Source organism: Acomys russatus, chromosome 16 (genome assembly GCF_903995435.1).
Source record: "Acomys russatus chromosome 16, mAcoRus1.1, whole genome shotgun sequence".
Taxonomy (NCBI): Eukaryota; Metazoa; Chordata; class Mammalia; order Rodentia; family Muridae; genus Acomys; species Acomys russatus.
This window is the reverse complement of record NC_067152.1, coordinates 23,909,398-23,925,049: the sequence shown is the minus strand read 5'-3', so window position 1 is coordinate 23,925,049 and position 15,652 is coordinate 23,909,398. Positions and strand designations below refer to the sequence as shown.

Sequence of the window (15,652 nt, the reverse complement as noted above, 5' to 3'; positions counted from 1 at the left end):
GTAACTAACACCTGAAACACCCAGGATGGAGTGGACTGTCCCTGCTACCCACGGTGCACAGGGCATGGGCCAGGTGTCCTGCTCAGGGGTGAAGGTCTTGCCACAGTTCCCACATGTTCTGTCTTGGAGGCTTCCTATATTCTATTTGGTTGAGGCCTGGAGTAACCAGATCTTTACCTCTGTCCCATGAGATGACAGGGTCCTGAAGCTACCTGCTCCCAGCCATCTTTGGAACCCTTAGCATTGTTTTTTTTTCCCCCCTAAGGGCCACTGGAGTTGAGAAACTGCTCGTTGTTTGCTGGAAACTCTGTCGCGTGAGTCACCTCCTGCCATTGCCCCCAGAAGACCTCAGACACAATGCAGCCAGACCTTATTTTACCTAGAGGCTGTCCCTGAGTCTTTAGCATGTCAGCAGGTCTTGTCCATTTCCCTTCACATTCCCGGAAATCAAGAGAGCAGCCTTCCCCCCCCCCCCCCCCCCACCCCCCCACCGGCAATTTAAAATGGAGGAAAAAAAAAAAAAATAGAGCTGCAGTCACTCGATTGCCAGAGATTATTCAGGACACAACCCTCACCCTTCAAGTGGCTCCCAAATGCCCCTCCTGGCTGCTGTTCCAAGTGTAGCCTCTGGCAGGGGAGCCAGCCAGGAAACGGGGCAAAGGGTGGATGACAGCGAGCAGTGGAACCAAGAAACAGCCCTGTAACTGGCGATGAGCGAAGTAGACCTGCACTGAGGCACACCCCCAGTCCCCCCCCCCCCAATGGAAAACCTTTTGTGTGAGGAATGGAAGAGCTGGGGGGCATGGCTGTCAGGAGTATGCCTGCCATACAAGCATGGCCTGAGTTTGGATTCTCACTGCCCATATAAAAGCCAGGCATAGCGACCCTATGATAATGTGGACGGGTCCTTAGAACTCACTGGCCAGCCAGGTTATCCAATAGGTGAACTCCAGGTTCAGTGAGAGACCTTGTCTCAAAAAACAAACAAAACAAAACACAAAAATGAGAGGAAGATGTGTGCACATCCATGTATGTATAACATTAACATGATTTTAAAAGTGAATCGTAAACTTTTCAATAGAAAGCTGGGTGTGGTGGCGCACACCTTTAGTCCCAGCACTTGGGAGGCAGAGGCAGCCAGATCGCTGTGAGTTCGAGGCTAGCCTGGTCTACAAAGTGAGTCTAGGACAGCCAGGGCTGCCCAGAGAAACCCTGTCTCGAAAAAGCAAACAAGGACAAAGAAACAGATTTCTCAATAGAGATAAATCTCTAGGGTTGGAGGCCAGCCTGGTATACATAGCTAGCTCCAGACTTACAGGATCAGGGTCAAATAGTGTGACCTTGTCGTCAACAAGGAACACAGGAGTGGAGCTGGGAGTGGGGCATACACCTGTAATCCCAGCACTTGGAAAGCGGTGGCAGAAGAGTTAGGAATTGAAGTCAGATTGAGCCACACTGTGAGTTGGAGGCCAGCCTGAGATACATGAGATCCTGTTTCAAAACAAAAGACCTGAGAAATGGCTTAGAGGTAAAGGTGGGACCCACATGGCTGATGGCAAGCGCTGACTTCTGCAGGTTGTCCTCAGATCTCCACATACATGCTGTGCCCTGCCCCAATAAAATATGTATGTCAATAAATATAATACAACTTACAAACAAAAATGAGTAGAATGCCTATAATCCCAGCATTTGGGGGTGGGGAAATGTGTGCTGAGGCAGGATGCTCCAGAGCCAGTCTGGATGAGAGAGAGAATCTTCCCCACCACCACCACAACTGGGGGAGTTAGACATGGCTCAAACCTGTCTTTGATGCAGGAGGATTGCCTTGAGTTCAAAGTCAGCTTGGAGCCAGGCATGGCAGCCCATGCCTTTAATCCCAGCACTTGGGAGACAGAGGCAGGTGGATCGCTGTGAGTTTGAGCCCAACCTGGTCCACAAAGTGAGTCCAAGACAGCCAAGGCTGGGGGCTGGAGAGATGGCTCAGTGGTTAAGAGCACAACCATCTACAATGAGATCTGGTGCCCTCTTCTGGCCTGTAGGCATACATGCAGGCAGAGCACTGTGGATGTAATAAATAAATCTTAAAAAAAAAAAAAAAAAAAAAAAAGACAACCAATGCTAACACAGAGAGACCCTGTCTCAAAAAACAAAAACAAAAAGGCCAAAAACAAAAAACCTAAACAAAAAGTCAGCTTGGACAACCCAACAAACAGACAAAGAGTCATCCTGTGGAGCTGCGAGTCCTAGGCCAAAGGCTGGAGAGAGAAGTAGCCTGCTTCCAGGAAAGAAACCCACGTAGCTGAAGGAGGGACAGTCTGGGAGATAGGCGTCATCCTGGGCCAGGAACAGGAAGCTGTGTGTCTTTTAGGAGCTGTCATAAGTGATGGGGAGGTTTCTTACAGTTTTACATTTTATTTTTAATTAACTGTGTATGTTGCAGGCAGAGAGAGGAGTTTGCATATATGTGATTATTTCTGGGGAGGATTGGACGCTCTGGAACAGGAGTTACAGATGGTTGGGAGCTGCCTGGTGTGGGCGCTGGGAACTGAATACAGGCCCTCTGCCTGGTGTGGGCGCTGGGAACTGAATACAGGCCCTCTGCCTGGTGTGGGCGCTGGGAACTGATGCCGGCCCTCTGCCTGGTGTGGGCGCTGGGAACTGAATGCTGGCCCTCTGCAGGGCTCTATGCTCTTTGGTAGGCAAGTGTCTAAGACGTGCCGAGCTGCTGCAGAGACACCTCCTGCTGCATCTTTCACGGTTGTGGGTCACAAACCAGTGTCTCAGGAGGGGAGAATGGAGTGTCAGAGCCTGGACAGTAACACCAAATGATGGTCCAGAAGGAATCCTAGGACTCCCTCCTATGGTCCCTATCCCCAACCACTGGTCACTCACTCTGACTACTTTAGTTGTGCAGATAGCCATGGTCCTGTCCTCACCTATGACAGAGTGGTGTGTGTGCGCGCGCGTGTGTGTGTGTGCGCACGCGCGTGCCACTCTTTTCCCTCAGCACTAATATTTCCTAACGAAACGTTTCTCAGGAAACAGCAAACCTTATGGCCAGGGGAGCAAGGTCGGAGTGCAGCTGGCTGGTCTTTATGGCTTAATTCAGGCGCATTTCACAAGCCATAAAACCCCCATTTAACATCCGCAGATCAGCAGGTTTTAGCTCATTTGAGGATGCACAGCCAGCACTACAGTCTATTTTTAGAATATTTTCAGCACCCATAAAAGCCCTGAGCCCCCAACTCTCATTACCCATTTTGGCTCCTTCCTCTGTGGCACCCCATCCTTAGGGTATTATTCATCTCCTTCCCCTGTGTGGATCCCCCAGACTTTTCCCACGGATGAGATCACACAGCAGCCTGGCTGCTTTTCTGGTACCGGGTTTGCAAAATCAGCTGCAGTGAAGCATGCGTCAGACAGCGCTATGCTCCTTTTCCAGCTCAGCCCTTCCCCAGCCTGTATGTTGTATATATTTGTGTGTGTGTCAGTACATAAATTTTCAGGTAACGAGCATCTATCTGTCTGTTACCTGGCGTGTGTGCCACAGGGTGGGTATGGAGGTCTGAAAACCACTTGTGGGGCTAAGTTCCTTCCTTGTACCCTGCCATGGGTTCTGGGGATAGAATTCAGGTTGCCCAGCATGTGGCACACGCTCTGCTGGCTGAGCCACACCACCCTGAAGCAGCAGCAGGCCTGGGTTCCCTTCCCACTAGTCCACCTAAAAGAGCTCCACCTCTTTTTCAGCTTATTACCTTTATATATCCGTATTGGTTCCTGTGGTTTTTTTTGTTTTTTGTTTTTTGTTTTTGTTTTGTTTTTTGAGGCAAGGTCTCGTGTGGCCCAGGCTGACCTCAAATTCTCCATGTAGCAGATGCTGATGTTGAACCTTTCATCTTCCTGCCTCTTGAGATCACAGGCATGCACCATGCACCACCCAACCTGGTGTATGTGGTACAGGGAATTGAACCCCTCACCCTCAGCTTCTGAAGCACCTATCTTGCTTTATTTTTATAATTTATCTTATGTGCATTGATGTTTTGTCTGCATTCGTGTCTGTGTGAGGATGTTTGTAGCGCCCGCGCTACTAGTCTAGGCTACAGCAAGGGTCTGGGGATTGAAAAGACGACACAACAGTGGGTCATCCGTGCTAAGAGAATGACATTTATTGGGAGCTGCTTGTATAGGGGAGGAATCAGCAATGGAACAGCACTGTGGAAAGTCCCCAAGAGGAGGCAAACCAAGGGCCAAATCATGAGACTCAAAACAAGGAAAATGAAGGCAACCAGTGGAACACAATGTTTCAACTACAGACCAAAAAAAAAAAAAAACAAAACAAAAAACAAAAAAAAAAACAAACCAAAACAAAACCTAAAGGTCAGTACCAGCACAGCTGCAGTTTCCCACAGGTGTTGGATCCCCAGTTGTGAGCAGCCCTGTGGATACTGGGAATTGAACCCCAGGTCCTCGGGAAGGTAAGAGCAGCCAGTGTTCCTAAGGGTTGAGCCATCTCTCCAGCCTCCAACTCTCTTGATGATTACAGCTTTGTGGCAAGTCTTTTTTATTTCTCTGTGTGGGCCGGTGCCACAGTGAGTGTGTGTTTCTCTGTTTGGTCCTGGATGGCCTGAAATTCACTCTGTAGACCAGGCTGGCCTTGAACTCAGAAATCTGCTTGCTTCTACCTCATGAGTGCTGGGATTAAAGGCATGTGCCACCACTCCTAGCTTCAGAGGACAGCTTTCAAGAGTTGTTCTCTTTCCACCCTGTGGTTCCAGAGATGAAACTCAGGTTACAAGGTTTGGCAGCAAGCATGGTGCCTAATGAGCCATCTTATTGGCTCCAAACCTCTTGATTTCCCACTTAATCTCATTGTGGCTAAGAAGCTTTGTCAGGAATTCCCCCCACCCCACCCCGCCCCTATTAGAATCCCTGAGTCTACTGTCCTTGGGAATACACCTGCTTTAGCTCCTGACAGTCTGGCTTAGAGACTGTTACAAAGTGTCCTTGTCCCTAGTTAGAAACAAAATGTCTTTGTTCCTAGTTAGGGTTTCTCTCTCATACTTGGAATAGTTACCCTAGCTCTCTGAGTAACAGCTCACACAGTTTCTTTTTTCTAAATCTTCCATTTTAAAAAATGTATTCTATTTATTGCTGTGACCAAATAACCAATAGAAACAACTTAGTAAATCAAAGGTTTCTTTGAGATCACAGTTTCTTTTTAAAAATTTTTAAAATTTGATTAATTTTTATTATTTATTTTATATTATTATTTTATTTATTTACTTATTTGGTTTTTTGAGACAGGGTTTCTCTTGTAGTCCTGACTGTCCTGAACTATCTTTGTAGACCAGGTTGGCCTCAAACTCATAGAGGTCCACTTGCCTCTGCCTCTCGAGCAATCTGCTAGCTTCTACCTCATCAGTGCTGGGATTAAAGGCCTGTGCCACCACACCTGGCTTTTATCACAATTTCAAGGGAGTTTTAGTCTGTCATGGGGTGGGCACATTGTAGCTGGCGAGGACACAGAGACCCTGCTGGAAGCAGAGCAGCGTGACCTTCAAAGGCTTGCTTCTGGTGACCTACTTCTGCTTCAAAACAGTGCTGAGTGAGTCGGCGACCAACAGGTCAAGATGGGAGCCTGAGAGAGACAGTTTCCATTCAAACCCTAAACCAGGGCATGGTGGCACAGGTCTATAATCCCCAGCACTCAGGAGGCTGAGGCAGGAGGAGTGCTGTAAGGTGAGGCCAGCTTGGTCTATACAGTGAGTTCCAGGCCAGCCAGGGCTACATAGCGAGACCCTGACTAAAACAACAACAACATAAAACCCCAAAGCTTTGCTTCAATGTAGATCTATCTCTTCCCCGACCTTCATGTGGTTCTCGTGGTACAGATCACGGCTAGTTTTGTGTAGTGAGCTGCCGTTTAAAAGAGAAAGAAGAAAATACAGTAACATCTCCCCTTCTCCTATCTACCCTCGCAGCTACTTTCTGCGTGTGTGGGTTCAAGTTGCTATCTAGTGTATTTTCCTCCGCTCAAAGGCCGTTCATCCTTGCAATGAATTCTGCTTTTCTTATTTAAAAGTATCTTTATTTGACCTTCTCATCTTTAGAGTCTGTTACTGTCTGCAGAAGGTTACCCCCGTGAGGAGAGAGGCCCACCCCGCACTTCATGTTTCTCCACGGCAACACTCCTTAACAATAGGATGCCCTTGGCGAGCTACATCCTGCTCAGTGCCTCACTTTCCTCTCATCCGGAAAGGACATAGTGATGGCCCTGCGCCTGAATGTTAGAGATATGGTTTGGGACATAGCCCTCAAGGTGGGCTCTGTGCTCACTCTGGGGCAGGGGCGGCTCCAGAGCCGTGACTGAGGGGCCTGCGGGCGAGGCCTTATGACCGAGAAAACAGGCCAGCCCCACATTGTCCTTTGACAGTGTTGCTGGGCCTGAGGTGCCTAGGGTGACAGCTGGCCAAGTCTCCTCCTGTCTGAGGGGTACTGCCTGAGGTCACTCTGAGAGGCCATGAGAAACAAGAAGCCTCCCACCTGCCTGGCCTGCACAGGCACTGCAGAGTTGGCACCTGGAGGCCTTTTGCTGATATGGTTACAGAGCTGTGGTGGCCTCGCACCACCCACCCCGTGCCTCTGCTCACTCATACCAGCCTCCTGGGCCACAAAAAGCCACCAGGGAGAAGCCATTTCCTCCATCCTGCCACTTAGGCCTGGTGACCCTCCCTGCAAGGACATGTACCTCAGCTGTCTCCACCCCAGCGCTGCTCTGTCCTTTTCCCCATTCAAACAAGTGAGACACTGGTTCATGCCTGAGGAAGGCCATTTATTTCCAAGATATAGACTGTACTTTTAAGACAGGACTTTCAGAAGCAGGAATCTTAGTTATAGCCTAGAGAGGTGTGTCAAGGACACAGTGGGAGGAGCCATGCGGGCTGGGGGCTTTATCCAACAGTTACAACACTTTTTAAAATGAGCAAAACATCTTTAAAATCCTTATAAATCCTTTATAATATGTTACACATTAGAGACTATTTACAGTAAGAGGGAGAGAGAGAGAGAAACGTACAGCAAATCTTTGCATAAAGCAAGAAGACTGACAGGCTTGGGCAGCGAGGCTGGTGACCCCACTGGGGCTCCCCTGGAATGAGTGAGGGAGGGAGGACTGGTGCTTTTAGGTTTATTTACAATGTGGGGGGGGGAGGGGAGCTGGGACCCACCAACCCTGCAGGAACAGCCCAGCTGAGACCCGGTTAATCGGTGTGTGACAGAGTTCTTCCTGACAGAAGGTGAGAGTCTGCATGTTAAGCTGTGGAAGCAGGGTGAACAACGCCAGCGGCAGGTAGGCCCACAGGGCAAAGAGCTTGGAGGGGTGACTTGGAGCTCAACATAAGGATGTGAGGAGTGACTCAGTCCTGCCTTTGTGGAAGTGCCTGTGTGCACTGAAGGCAGGGTCCTGGCTTGGGGGTGAGGAATGAAGGGGTGTTGGGGCAGAAATCGCTACTGGAAACACCTTTGCACAGGGACTACACACACTCACACAAGCCCCCTCCCTCTCCCATGGACACCCAAGCCTAAGCATCCGCTGGGCAGACATTCATCCTCCTCTCCTCCGCTAGGAGCTAATGGGGTGGGGGAGGGCAGAGGGCAGTTGCAAAAACCCAGCCTGTTTCTTTTCTTCAATATGAAACCTGGACGGTCCACCCACACTGAATGGTCAACAAAGGTCCCTAAGTGGACTCACAGAAAAGGGCCACGCAGTTCTTTATCCAAAAGACTTGAATCCCAGCAGCCCTCCCCTTTTCTGTCCAGCTCAGACTTCTCTGCTCACTCCGCCTGACTCCAGACCGCAGCACCAGCACCACCCATTACACCCCACTCCCGGCCCTCTGCAGTACTGGGGACAGCTGGGGAGGGTACAAACTAGCAAGGAGCTCCTGCAGCCCCGGGATAGGCGAGGGTGTCACAGACACTGGTGGAGGCGGGCGGCAGTTGACCGGCGTGGGGGCAGCCCCTGCAGGGCCCCTAGGTCCCCCGATGGCAGTGAGGCGGCGGATGAGGCCCGTGCCTTGGTGGACTCCAGGCTGCTAAGGCCAGAGTCCTTGTTGTCGTGCGGTCGCGCGCCTGTAGGCTCCGGGGGTCCCCCTCCGCCCAGCTCCTTCCATTCGTTGAAGTTGAGGTCGGTCAGCGGGCTCTGTACCACCACCGTGTGGCGGCGCCAGCTGCTCCGGCGCCGCCGCGTCTCGGGCGACAGTGGGCGCCGGAGCCGCACGGCCAGCATGTCGTCGGCCGTGCCGCGGAGACGCAGCCGCAAGGCTTCCACGCGTGAGGGTCGGGAGCCGAGTGCCGAGGCGGCCGTCAGGGGCCGCAGCGACTCCTGACTGCTGGACGACGCCGAGCCGGGAGGCTCGGGACCACGGGGACCCGTCCCCGCGCCCGGACCCTCGGCATCCGCGCGGCTGCGAGACAGGCGACGGCGCGCCAGCGTGTCGCACGGCATAAGATGGTGTGAGCTGAAGGACGGCCGACGCGACAGGCGCCCCCCGGGGCCCGCGCCGCCCTCCGTGTCCGTCTCCACGTGGCTCAGCTCGCTGCGCTCGTCGTCCGCCTCGTCGCCCGCGCCCGCGCGCCGCCCGCTGGTGCCCGAGCACACGCTCCGGTCCATGGTGGACAGAGTGGAGTAGCCCGAGACGATGGAGCGCGTGTCCGCCGCGGGCCGCTCGTCCGGTGCCGTCGGGGGGCTGAGGCGACCGGGGGCCTCGTCGGCTGCGGGGCCAGGCAGCTGCCCTTCGGATGGCTCCTGCGTCCCAGCCGCAGCCTTGTGCGCCTCCTGCTCGGAGTCATCGTCGGTGCTGCTGCCCAGGCCTCGCGCCTCCCGCCGCTTCTTCCGTTTGCGGTTGACCGCAGAGATGAAGGAGATCGCCAGCATCTCCCGGGCGTAAGGCTCTTTCTTGGGGACCCACGAACTCTGTATAAGGAGACAGGGAGGGTAAAGGAAAGCCTTTACACATATATTCCTTAGACATACTAGTGACAGTACTTGAAAATGTGGCTGGTACAGGATCTCGGGTGGTAAATGCTACTGCTTCGTGGACACCACTCCTCAACTGATGTTTCTTTGGCTACAAGCATCCATCGTTGTCACTCTCCACTCGCCCCACTTGAGAAACCTTTCTCTCCAAGGGCACCACCCTGGTCACTTCCTCCCTTTCCCTCTGCCAGGCCCCTGACCTAGATCAATTCAGGAGCTAGAGGGGCTGCCAAGAGCTGCTGAAGAGCCTGGTACAATCCCATCTGGATGCGCGGGGGGGGGGGGGGGGGGGGGGGGCACTCCTTTCAATCCCCCTGCCGTGGTCATTCTGGCCTGGTGCTTCCAGAAGAACCTCCATGTCCGTCATGGTGTTTGAGTCTGCCTCTCACCTCCCTTTTGCTTTTCGACATCTTGTGGTGTTTCCAGGACTCTGTTCTTAGCCTCTTCTCTTACTATCCTTAAATGCCGCCATTTCCAGCTTCCCTGTCCCACACCAAAGGCTCCTTTGAGTTCCAGACTCCTTTTCCAACTGTGACCCCATCTCTATCTCGTGTCTGTCTGTACCCAAACCGACCTATGGAGAGCCACACTGTCCCACCTACTTTGCCCCAAACTTCCTCCATTCACATTGCCCTTTGCTAACCGGGTGTCAGCCTCTCCCCTTGCCTCCCTAGCCCCTCCCACCGGAGCCCCAGCCTTCAGAAGCAGAGCTGTTTCCTCCCAGCTTTGCCCAGGACTGAATCCCAACCCTTATCCGCCACAAGCCATTCCCTTCACACCCTAGCACCAACCTCCTGAGCCTAGCGCCCAGACTATTTCTTGAACCCAGTCTACACTCTGGCGACTGCCCCACCAACCCTTGAACCCAGTCTACACTCTGGCGACTGCCCCACCAACCCTTGAACCCAGTCTACACTCTGGCGACTGCCCCACCAACCCTTGAACCCAGTCTACACTCTGGCGACTGCCCCACCAACCCTTGAACCCAGTCTACACTCTGGCGACTGCCCCACCAACCCTTGAACCCAGTCTACACTCTGGCGACTGCCCCACCAACCCTTGAACCCAGTCTACACTCTGGCGACTGCCCCACCAACCCTTCCTTTCACATCATTTTCACTGATACGTGTGGCAGCCCTGTGGTCTCCTTGTCCTGTGTGCTGGATTCTCCCCCCCAAATCCAGAGGCTTCTAGTGCAGAGAGGCCAGCGGCCTTGCCCAGGGGCATCCGCTGAGGCAGCTGACTCACAGAGGCGATCAGGGCGGTAACAGGAGCCTGAGGACTAGAAGCCATTTGCAGGTCTGTGAGCCACAGGCCAAAGCTCCCTACAGATGAACTGTGCCTGAGGTGAGGTTATGGGGACCCCTGCAGCCCTGCTTTTGTTCAGAGAACACAGGCCCGTGTGTCTGGGGTGGACTTGTGGGGAGTCTGGCTAGTGTTGAGCAAAAAATGAGGGTGTTCAACGCCCCAGTGCTCAGCCAGCTGCACTCACTGCTACGGGCCATGTCCCCACCAAAGCCACAGACTATGATGGGTTTTGGAGACAAACCTTTGCAAGAAAACTAGGTTTTGATGACGAGCATTAGGCCTAAGGATGGGACTGATCTCTCTCTCTCTCTTCCTCTTTCCTTCTCTAGGTCACAGTGAGGTAGCCATCAAAAAATTAAATTAAAAGCCAAAGCAGAAACAGGAATGAAGCCTTCGCCAGAATCTCTTGCTAGCCACCATAAACTTGGACTTCTAGCGCCTAAAGCTGCAGGAAGTAAGTATTCGTTGGTTTTTGTTGTTGTTGTTGTTGGTGGTGGTTGGTTTTTCGAGATAGGGTCTCTCTATGTAGCTCCAGCTGTCTTGGGACTTACTAAGTAGATTTAGGCTGCCCTTGAACTCACGGAGATCTAGAGTGCTGGGATTAAAGGCGTGTACCACCACCGTCCAGCAAGTATTCATTGTTTAAGCCACCCAGGCAAGCTGTTTTGTCCCAGCAATCCAAGATGTACCCTGGCCATCAACTCTAGTGTACATCTGGGTCACCAGGAGCAGATGCTGGAATGCACACAGAGTGGCTGGGAGGCCCAGGGAAAGCTACGGAAGTTCTTCCAGCCTGTCTTCTTTTTGAGATTGACTTTTATTTATCATGTGTAACTTAGCATGCAGTGTCCACAGAGGCCAGAAGAGGACTCTGGATCCCCAAACTTGAGTTACAGCTAGTGTGAGTTGCCATGTGGGTGCCAGGAATTGAACCCAGATCCTTGCAGCCAGTGCTCTTAACTGCTAAGCCATCTCGATACCTCTCCCCACCTCCAACTGGTTTCCATAGCTGCACATGCTCAGAAAGAGCATAGTGAGTGCTTAGTGATGGCTGTTGATGTGGCTTGGTTTTTTGTTGGTTTGTTTGTTTTGTTTTTTGTTTTTTGAGACAGGGTTACTCTGGAACTCGCTCTGTAGTCCAGGCTGGCCTTGAACTCAGAGATCTGCCTGCCTCTGCCTGAGAATAAAGGTGTGCTCCACCATGCCTGGCGGTTTTTTGTTTTTTGTTTTTAAAGATGTATTTATTTATTACATATACATGTACACCTGCAGGCCAGAAGAGGGCACCAGATCTCATTATAAATGGTTATGAGGCACTATGTGGTTGCTGGGAATTGAACTCAGGACCTCTGGGAGAGCAGCCATATGCTTTAGCCTCTGAGCCATCTTTGCAGCCCTTGCTTTCTGTTTGTTTTTAAAAGGGTCTGAAACTGAGAGTGTGTGAGGAGGAAAAGCTCTCTTTCCAGTGTTTGTGGTTTCTACATAGGCAGATAATTCTCCCCTGGAGGTTACTTCTGGACCTTTGGATAGGCCAAGGGGGATGGAACCTGTGGGGAAATGGGATGAGGCTGTGCTGAGTCAGACAGCCCAGCTGGGGATCAGGGGGCCTCAGGTTGGTTATTATGGGCTACATGGAAAGTTGGGGTGGAGAGAAGTAAAAAGGAACCCTTCCCTCCAAACATGGACATCTGACTGCTAGACGAGTTCGCCTGAACCAGGAGTTTGTGCTCTGTGCCAGCCGGCATTTCAGTAAGAAACAGCCAAAACAAAACAAACAAAAAACCACTACCACCAAAAAAACAAAAACAAACAAACAAACAAACCAACCCCCCCCCCCCCCCCCCCCCCCCCCCGTCCTCACAGGGAGGACACACTGGAGTGTAACTGCCATTCCCCATGCTGTGGATCCCACCAGGTACCAGGTGTCCTGCCCCTGGCCTGAGGGAAAGGCTGGGCCAGTGGCCTGTGACAGGATCAGAACCCCATCAGAACCCTCTGAGAAACCTGGCTGCAAGTAAGAAACCGGAGAGCAGGCTGCCTGTGGCCTCATGCACACCTGTTGGTGGCAATGACCCCGACCAGGCTCTGGGGACATAGCTGAGGATCGAGCGCTGGTCTGGAGTTCAGAGTGAGGAAAGAGTCTGGCAGCGGTAGGTCTCATCACTACGCAGATGTGGTCCCTACCCTGGGAACCCAGAGCTGGCTGGGAGCCCAGGCCTTGGTGCCTGAAATGGGAGGCTGCAGACTCAGACGCCTGCGGCCTCTTCAATAGCAGCAGACTCCCAGCACCCTGCAGGGGCCGTGCTTCAGACACCATCTGCGGTACACAGTGCTGAGTCTCTGTCTCCATGACAGCTATTGCTTATGGTGTGTGTCTCAGTTTCTCCAGTGCTTAGGTAGCTGTTTCATGCTCGTGCTAAGGCTATCCCACGAAAGCAGGGCATCAGAACTGGGTCTCCAAAGCATTCGCCGCCCCTTGGTGACGGAGAACAAGCCCAGATTTCTAGTTACCTGAACCCAGAGCATTGCCTTCCCCCATGTATAAAGCGAGCATGGTTACAGAACTCAGAGGTCTAATAAGATGAAACGAAGTGGGGGTGGGTGGGTGACTGCAGCAAGTGTGCACTCACATGCACTCATGACTGGGCAAGTCAGTAGAATCTCGGGGATGTCCACGTCACACAGACACTTTCTGAAAAGCTCGATGTGTATGTTCAAGGCTCTGTGTGAGCAGAGGCCTCGGGAGGAGGCACCAGACTAACGCGGGGATTAAGGAGGCCCACAATCTGGGGAGGCTGGGATCCCACAGCCAGGAGGCCGTAGGGGATGGGGAGGACCTGTGTCTAGGGCAGTGGTTCTCAACCCTCCTAATGCTGTGACCCTTCAGCACAGTCCCTCAACTGTGACCCCCAACCATAAAATTATTTCCATTGCTACTTCATAACTGATTTTTCTATTCTTATGAATCATAATATAAATATCTGATATGCAGGATATCTGATATGTGACCCCTAGTGAAAGGATCACTTGATACCCCAAGGATCGCTGGTCTAGGGATCTTACCTAGTGTACTGTCAGCATGGAGCAGCCTTCTGAGGCCTGCAACCCAATTCAGGCCCTCACCACCCACGAGCAGTGCCCCGACGCTAACCATCTGTTTCCTCCTCCTTGTTGCTACCCCTGGAGACATCTCCCGCCTTGGGGTTCAGTGTCATCTCTTCTCACACAAGCCTCCCTCTACCCACAGGGCTTTGCATTTTTGCTCTGAACGCCTCTCGGGTAGGCTTCTCATGTCTGTTCATATATTTTCCATCCCTCACAGAGATCTGGTTTGTGAGCCCCACCCAGCTTCTGCCTCCACGGCATCCCAGTTCTCTCTCCAGCTAGTGCTGTCTGCTCATTAGTACGATGGTATGGAATCCATTTCAAGAAAGGCCTGTGTGGCTAGGAATCGATAGGTTCGGTTCTGTTTTAGGTGTGTGTGTGTGTGTGTGTGTGTGTGTCTATGTAAGTGTGGACTGTGGAGATCAGAAGACGGTGTCAGATCTGGGGACCCAGATTTACAGGTGGTTGTGACCAACATGGGTCCTGGAGACTGAGTTGGAAAGTATTCCTGCCTCTTCTACCTCCTGGAAGAAATTTTGGAGACCTGGTAGTAGTTTGGTTTTTATATATATATATGCATGCATGTATGCTCAACATGAGTACAGTGCACACGGAGGGCATCAGGTCCTCTGGAACTGGAGTTACAGGCTGTTATGAGCTGCCATGTGGGTGCTGGGAACCAAACCCAGGTCCTCCACAAGGACTTTAAATCTCTGAGACATCTTTCTTTCTAACTCCTATGGTAACTTACTTTTAGGTTATTTTATTTTCTGTGTGTGTGTGTGTGTGTGTCTGTGTGTGTGTGTTCACATGCATTCATGTATGCACGCAGGGGTCTGGAGGCCAGAAAAGGGTGCCAGATCTCCTGGACCTGGAGTTACAGGCAGCTGTGTGACATCAGAGGTGAGTGCTAGGAACTGGACACTGGTCCTCTGCGAGAGCAGTGTGTGCTCAACAGCTGAGCCATCCCTCTAGTCCATAAGTACACTTTAAAGAAGTATTTAAATACTAGACAAATATAGCTGTGGGTCACTTTCTAGTTGGGATGAATTCTGAGAAATGTCATGAATGATTGTGGAACACCGTACTGTGTACTTTCATAAACTTTGCAGTATTAACCAATTACACACAGAAGGCTGTGGGGCTGCTTCCATATATGTGGCCCATTACTGACTGGACTGTCGTTGTGAAATGAGATACTTTTTGTTTTGTTTTTTGTTTTGAGACAGGGCTTCTCTGTGTAGACCTGGCTGTCCTGGACTTGATTTGTAGACTAGGCTGGCCTTGAACTCACAAAGATCCGCCTGCCTCTGCCTCCCGAGTGCTGTGCATGTGTGGCACCACATCCAGTGGGAGAGTGTTTTTAAATTATACTATTGTGGTGGTTTGAAAAAGAATGGCCCCCACCCACACATATACATTTCAATGCTGAGTCATCAGGGAGTGGCCCTATTTGAAAGGATTAGGAGGATTAAGAGGTGTGGCCTTGTTGAAGTATGTCACTGGGGTTAAGTTTCAGAAGCCCCTGCCAAGCCCAGAGTGACTCTCTCCCTCTGCCTGTGAATCAAGATGTGATTCTCAGCATGCCACCATGCTTCTTGCCATGATGATAAACTGTAAACCAGTCCCTAATTAAACGCTTTCTCTTATAATAGGTGTCTGGTTCATGATGTCTCTTCACAGCAACAGAACAGATAAGACAACCATTTTATAACTAAGATACTACAAACTTGGATAAATAGATGAATTACTTAAAATTAGAAAAATAAGCCAGGTACCCACCCAGGAAAAAGGTAACAAGACCATAAATGTGGACTACATAGAGAGACTCTGCCTTATAAATTTAAAAATTAAAAAAGAACTTGGCAGGTAAAGGAATTTTCCACCAAGCCTGAGGATCCCCATTAGTCACATTGTGGAAGACAAGAGCTAACTCTCAAAAGTTGCCCTCCGACCTCCATACACACACATGAATATGCATTGGAATGCTAGAATACACACACAAATATACAATATATAAATGTAATTTTAAAAACAAACAAAAAAGAAAAACTACTTCGGACAAATAAAAACAAACAAACACCCCAAACATTTTCCCCTTAAAATATTTGGTAGAATTTACCAGTGAGGCCATCTGGACCTGGCATTTTCTCTGCTGGAAGGTTTTTATACACCAATTAAAATTCTTTAGTAGATGCAGGA

The 15,652-nt window shown here is 51.1% G+C and overlaps 1 protein-coding gene across 6 annotated transcripts in view; it reads right to left on the bottom strand.

Annotated features, from left to right (window-relative positions):
- Positions 1–7,847: 7,847 nt before the first annotated feature.
- Arhgap23 (Rho GTPase activating protein 23) overlaps positions 7,848–15,652 on the bottom strand; it is a 109,423-nt gene continuing 101,618 nt past the window's right edge. For all 6 annotated transcript variants that reach the window (XM_051158420.1, XM_051158419.1, XM_051158421.1 and 3 more), the window contains one exon: positions 7,848–8,974. In XM_051158420.1, the coding sequence (XP_051014377.1) occupies positions 7,970–8,974 (1,005 nt within the window). In that variant the 3' untranslated portion in view covers positions 7,848–7,969. The remainder of the gene's footprint in view (positions 8,975–15,652) is intronic.